The sequence below is a fragment of the Papaver somniferum genome, chromosome 11 (genome assembly GCF_003573695.1).
Source record: "Papaver somniferum cultivar HN1 chromosome 11, ASM357369v1, whole genome shotgun sequence".
NCBI classification, from domain to species: Eukaryota; Viridiplantae; Streptophyta; class Magnoliopsida; order Ranunculales; family Papaveraceae; genus Papaver; species Papaver somniferum.
Window position 1 is genome coordinate 117,672,014 of NC_039368.1, and position 5,828 is coordinate 117,677,841.

The 5,828-nt window shown below is 36.3% G+C and overlaps 3 protein-coding genes across 3 annotated transcripts; 1 reads left to right on the plus strand and 2 right to left on the minus strand.

Annotated features, from left to right (window-relative positions):
• Positions 1–152: 152 nt before the first annotated feature.
• Positions 153–608, plus strand: LOC113324990 (eukaryotic translation initiation factor 5-like). The gene has a single exon (XM_026573243.1). It carries the CDS (start codon positions 153–155, stop codon positions 606–608), a length of 456 nt encoding a protein of 151 aa, XP_026429028.1.
• Positions 609–676: 68 nt separating this feature from the next.
• Positions 677–2,441, minus strand: LOC113323595. The gene is made up of 2 exons (XM_026571915.1): positions 2,223–2,441; positions 677–1,303 (listed from the first exon to the last, which is right to left on the minus strand). The coding sequence occupies exons 1-2, from the start codon at positions 2,347–2,349 to the stop codon at positions 1,023–1,025; spliced, it is 408 nt and encodes a 135-aa protein (XP_026427700.1). The 5' UTR covers positions 2,350–2,441; the 3' UTR covers positions 677–1,022.
• Positions 2,442–4,315: 1,874 nt separating this feature from the next.
• LOC113321263 (PHD finger-like domain-containing protein 5B) lies at positions 4,316–4,999 on the minus strand. Its single transcript, XM_026569163.1, has one exon. It carries the CDS (start codon positions 4,982–4,984, stop codon positions 4,652–4,654), a length of 333 nt encoding a protein of 110 aa, XP_026424948.1. The 5' UTR covers positions 4,985–4,999; the 3' UTR covers positions 4,316–4,651.
• Positions 5,000–5,828: the final 829 nt, after the last annotated feature.

Consider the following 5,828-nt stretch of genomic DNA (forward strand, 5'->3'; position numbering starts at 1 on the left):
TACTGTATTGTTAAATTTATGAACTAAGTTTTAGATTTATCAGTTCTTTCTGTGTCTAGCTCTAGTCTGCTGATTTCGCTCAACTAATCGATGATATTCACGGAAGAAATTTAGTCTTCGCTCTAATATCCCTTTCCATTTATTTTTCAAGGATGGCGTTGCAGAACATAGGTGCTGTGCCAAGTTTGGTAACAAAGATTGAGGATTGCGGAAACGGCACATGCAAGACTAAGACTAACGTGGTAAACATGGTTGACATAGCAAAATCATTGTCCAGGCCTGCATCTTACATCACTACATATTTTGGTTATGAGCTTAGAGCACTGTCTAAATTCGATAAAGAAACTGGAGTTACTCTGGTGCATGGTTCCCATGACGTTGCTAAGCTTACTGGTTTGCTGGAGCAATTCATTCAGAAGTTTGTACGGTGCCATGGATGTCGGAACCTTGAGACTGAAGTTATTATTCACGCAACGATCCAACTGAAATGTGCTGCATGTGGTTGCGTTTCTGATGTTGACATGAGGGACAAACTCTCGACTTTGATTCTTGAAGATCGCCTGTGCAGAAGGAGGGAGTCTACTCGACCAAGTTTTTTTTTCCGATAGACGAAGTTAATTAGCGAGTCCATTACAATTTTGCTCCCCTGAAATCTCTTTTTACACACCCAAATTAATCATGCAGGAAACAAATTAATTTTATCAATATATAATATAATAATACGTACATTAAATTAAAGAACAAAAACAAGTTCGAGCTGTGGTGACAGCTTCATTTACATAATCCAATATGAAACATCTCTTTCTTATAAGTTCATTGATTTGCCTCTTCAAATCTAGTTAACAAGATCTTAATTATTGTTGTAATCATACTTAATTTTATTTTTAATACATACATAAGTGCAATAATCCTCTTACTAAATCTTAAATTTTTGTAAGCCGTTGCTGTTCCAAGTAGTACTATTGCAATGGAAATGCAACGTACAGTATGCATACACCAGCACGCCAAAGCTTGTACCGAGTTTAAGATTTCCGCTTGCCTCCGCTGCTTCTACCACCTGTTCTTCTATTATCGTTTTTTTTGTTGGCCGTTGGAGGATCGTAGTCATTAATCATGGCTTTCAGGGATCTTCTACTGGGCGGAGTGTGGCCTTTGTTAGCCGTTGGAGGATCGTAGTCATTAATCATCGCTTTCAGGGTTCTTCTACCGGGTGGAGTGTGTCCTGGATTAGCCGATGGAGGATCATAGTCATTAATCATAGCTTTCAGGGACCTTCCAGCTCCTACCATCATTATTTCATCCCCTGCAACATTTGAATAATGGTTAGTTAACTTATTGAAGATTAGTTTGTCAATATAACAAGCTATTTTTAATGTAATAAAAAAGATTCCTATTGTTAACCGACAAAAGTAAATGCATGCATTAGAAATTTAGAGGGTACAGAACATGTATATATATGGATCTCAATTCCAATATATCTGGACCGGATTCATCTAACAGTAACACTGCTAATTTTAAAAGATCAGCTAACAGTAATACCGCTGATTTTTAAAAGATGGCTGATCAACATCGATGGTATACAGATTAATTTGAATCTGGATTTAAGTACAGGCAAAAAAAAAAAAAGTGTAAATAGCTGCCAAACTTCAATTCTGAATTACTATCACTTGCCAACCAAACAGTATATGTATATGCATGGTACATGCAGAGGCTTTCAATATATATAGGTAGCTCAACTACCCCTCCATGAATATGGGTCCTAAGGGGTCTTAAAGCTAGAAGTGATGATGGACTTTTAAGATGAGTTGAATCTAATGGTTTCTTGGTGCTGTAGAGTGTCGAATGACAACAGACTCTGCACTTTAGAGCATGTGACCTCAACATGAACAAATGATTTTAGTTACAGAGTGGCTCAACGTTGTTTTTGCCAGCTAACTAGGCAATGATGAAATTGAAGTTTTCCGAAAGTGCGTAAACATTGATTAGAAAATCCTTCTCTGATATGGTAGGAGGAACTTATTCAGGATGGCAAGGACTAACATGATAAAAATCTAAGCAATATGAGGAATTAAATGGTTGATTCTACTTAACAAAACCCTATATATGGATTCTGTAATCTTTGATTAATGAACAAACTTTATACATCGCCATACAGAAATGAAATGAAATAAAATTAAGCAAATACAATTTCTAGTAGCATATAGAAATTTTAGTTAGTTTACCTGCTGATGCAATACTTCTAGCCGAACAAACAGAAGAAATAACTGCAAATGCAAAGAAGAAGCACCACCATAACCTCAGCATCACATCATCACTTGCACCACCAGTTGCACCACCAGCAGCTCCCATTTTCTCACTCTCACTTTTCCTCTTTATCTGTTTATTTCTCTGCTCTCTCTACTTGCTCCGCTCTCTCTTATCTGTGTATATTGATTGTGGTATTAATGGTGGTGTTGTGAAAATTGAATACACCATTGTGCCTATATATAGACACTTAATAAAGTCAATGAACACGTGGCATCATTGCGTTCCAGTTCAGAGTTGACCTTGGTGAAGAGTAAATCATCAACTGCACGCACTTCATGCGTTTGTCTTAGTGAGTACGACCTTTTTTGGCCTGATTAAACTATTATTGCCTTCTCAAGCTGTTAAATGATAGTCAATGAGAAAGGAGAAGAAGAATGAAGACATATCGGAGAATATATGGCAACAGATATTTTGTTTTAGATTTTGTGTGGGCAACTTTCGGTGTAACTATCAATTCCCTGTTTGTCAAAGAAAATTAAAAAAAAAAAAATAGCCAAGATAACATTTGCCTAAAAAGTAGTACCATAAATTGGCACAGAAAGTAATCCTAGAGGTCGTTGGAATACCAGAAATAAAAGTGTTTCTGCTTCTTTGAAACCGAAATTCATACTAATAATTAGAAACACAGACACCCTCTTAACAAGCAAAAAATGGAACTCCACTCACCAAAAGAACTGGATATTATTTTGACTATGTTCTATTCTCCAGTAATATTCTACTTTTGCTCCATCAAGCAAGACTTGGACTTGAGATACTAGTTGAAAAATATGGTTAATCCCGGCAGCTCTATTAAGCAAGCATCTACAGATGATATTGTCTGCTTATAGCCGTTTGCCCTGGGTTTTAATGAAAATTGTTTTATTTTCACGTTGACAATGTCCAACGGAATTCTAAATTGCAAAATTTGATCGAGTTCCCATCAATTTTGTAAGCAATTGTAATCATGTCAAGATCAACAAGTTGGGATGGTTATCGTCATCCAATTTTGATTCTTACACAAAGATAATGAGAATTTGTAATTATCACCAATAATATAGTTAAGTTGTAATCAAGATAAGATGCAAACTACAAGCTTATATAATATAAAGAGAGGAATAGAGTTGCAGTATCTTATTAAGTACTTAAAGGGAATAAATAGGAGTCTCTTTCAGCTGATCAGATTTATACGCAAGTCTATCATCATCAACACAAGAAAAGGTAACTCCATTATTATACATGTATGTATATACATCCAACCAGATAACCCTACTGTTGCAGTATTGTAGACTTTAAGTGAATTAGGAACAAAACCTGAAATACTTCGCCATACTGGCGATGCTAAATGTCCATGTCTGCACATATTTGCAAAAAACCCATTTAGCATTTCGACTTGAGGTGATAATTACTAGGGGGGATTGTCCTGCTATAAAAAGATACTATAAAAAGGTGGATATATACAAACAAGCTAAGCAAATTGACAAGGATAGGGATTGTCCTGCTACAAAGTGTAAAACAGGATCCTTCCCAGATCAAACAAACAATTATCAGATTTTAGATAAGATTTCTGATGAGAAAATAGATATTTTTTGGAAGTTTTGACCAACTTTGCCCGTCCACCAGTTCTGATGAGAATGAATACAGAAAGGAGTGAAGTAACATCAGCCCCCATAAACTATATACCTTTTCAAAAGAGGTATGAAGGTACAGACTTTTCCACAACAGAGAATAGTATGAACACAATCACAATAAGAAACCAAGACGCAAAAAGCAAATTTTAAAAGTGAAAAGTAAACAACGCAAACTATAAAGTTTAAAGAAGAAACCAAAAAGAACATAACAGTCCTACCCAAAAAAATCTTGCATTAAAGAAATGTGTAATGTACACATTCAACAGTCGTCTAAACTGAAACATAATTATAGGCATAAAAAAACAAAGGATGAGCACTGTCAAGAGTCAAGACGATGTGAATGTGTTCACATTCAAAATACGTACTGACATAGAACTTAAACCATTCAGGAAAAGCACAGATTTTACTAGTAAGGCATCATCAATTGATTAAATGTAGGCTAAATATGCAACAGTGTCAAGACTTACATGAAAAGGGGTAAGAGCTTTTTCAGCTGGAAGACCATACAAGCGCCATCATCAGTTCTTATACTGACCACTGACAAGAACACTTCTGCAAGAATCTAAACATAATTTCAATTGTTACTTACAGAATGAACCAGTCAGGGAACTACGAAAAGCTTGTTAAATGTTTACCCCACTACTGACTCAGTATTAGATAAAAGTTTCAACAGCGAAATATATGTCGTACAGAATATAGTTAGCGGACTGTAAAAATAGTGCCCACTAAAATCCTTTCTATCGTTTCTTAAAACCATATTTCTTCCGTTCATAGAAGAGATCAGTTTTAGCACTCCCTAGATTGACAATCTTCGGACACCCATCACGGTCCTTCTCCTGCTGAGTGCATTCCTTGCAGTAATAAGCATCAGATATTCCCACACCCCCACAAATCACACAACGACCTAGGAATGATCCATAATTGCATTCGTCACAAACCCGAACCAAGGTGCAAGGCCGCACGTACGAGTCACATATAACACACTTCCCATCGCACTTCTCACACAGCCGGCCAATAGCAATCCCAGGCTGCTTCCTGCACATAATTAAATCAGGATGATGCTTAGCCATAGTTCCTACACCACTCGCTTATATCTTAACTGCAAAATTTCACAAAAGCATGAGACTTTTGGTAACTTATAGGCTGACACTAAATTGGTGAACGTATTTTCTGAATTAGGTCAGTGCTGTATCCCCACATAATTGTGCAATTTAACCCACACCAAAAAACTTACTGGTAAACATAAATTCCAAACACAGGTATTCGACACAGACAGATGGACAAAAGGCGCTGTTGAAGTATCTTTATCCTGTTACTAGGCATGATGACCGATTATTTTGCTAGTCAGTGCAGTGCTTCACTACTGTGTGATTGAATTATTTTAATTTTTATAGTACGTAACAAGTGAGAATGATATGTCATACATATGGATGCCTGACTAGGGCATATTTGAAGCGATGACCGTGCATGAATGTGTATAATTATCCAATTGTTGTTAACATAAATTTACTGATATATACCCGTATTTGGTTTATCTACCACTCGTTTGCTTGTACAAATTGTGCTGTCCATTGTGCAACTGTTTCTAAAGTCGATCACAACGAAAACAAAAAAACTGCAGGGCACGCGCATTAGAAGTGCTTGGTAAACTAACATGCTTCTAAACTGATGTGTATGTTAGCATAAATACAGATATGATATGAATCACAAAATGGAAGTTGGATGTCATAAATATCTACAAGACATCAACCATTATGAACTAACAGCTATAACATACCGAACACTTGCAATGGCTGTCCTGTGTCTTGAGAATTTCCTCTTTAGTCTGAGGTGGAGAGACAAAGAAACAGTTGGTACCAATTGCTACGGTAAAAAGAAATTTTAAATTCATATGCAAAAAGAGTCACGAAAACA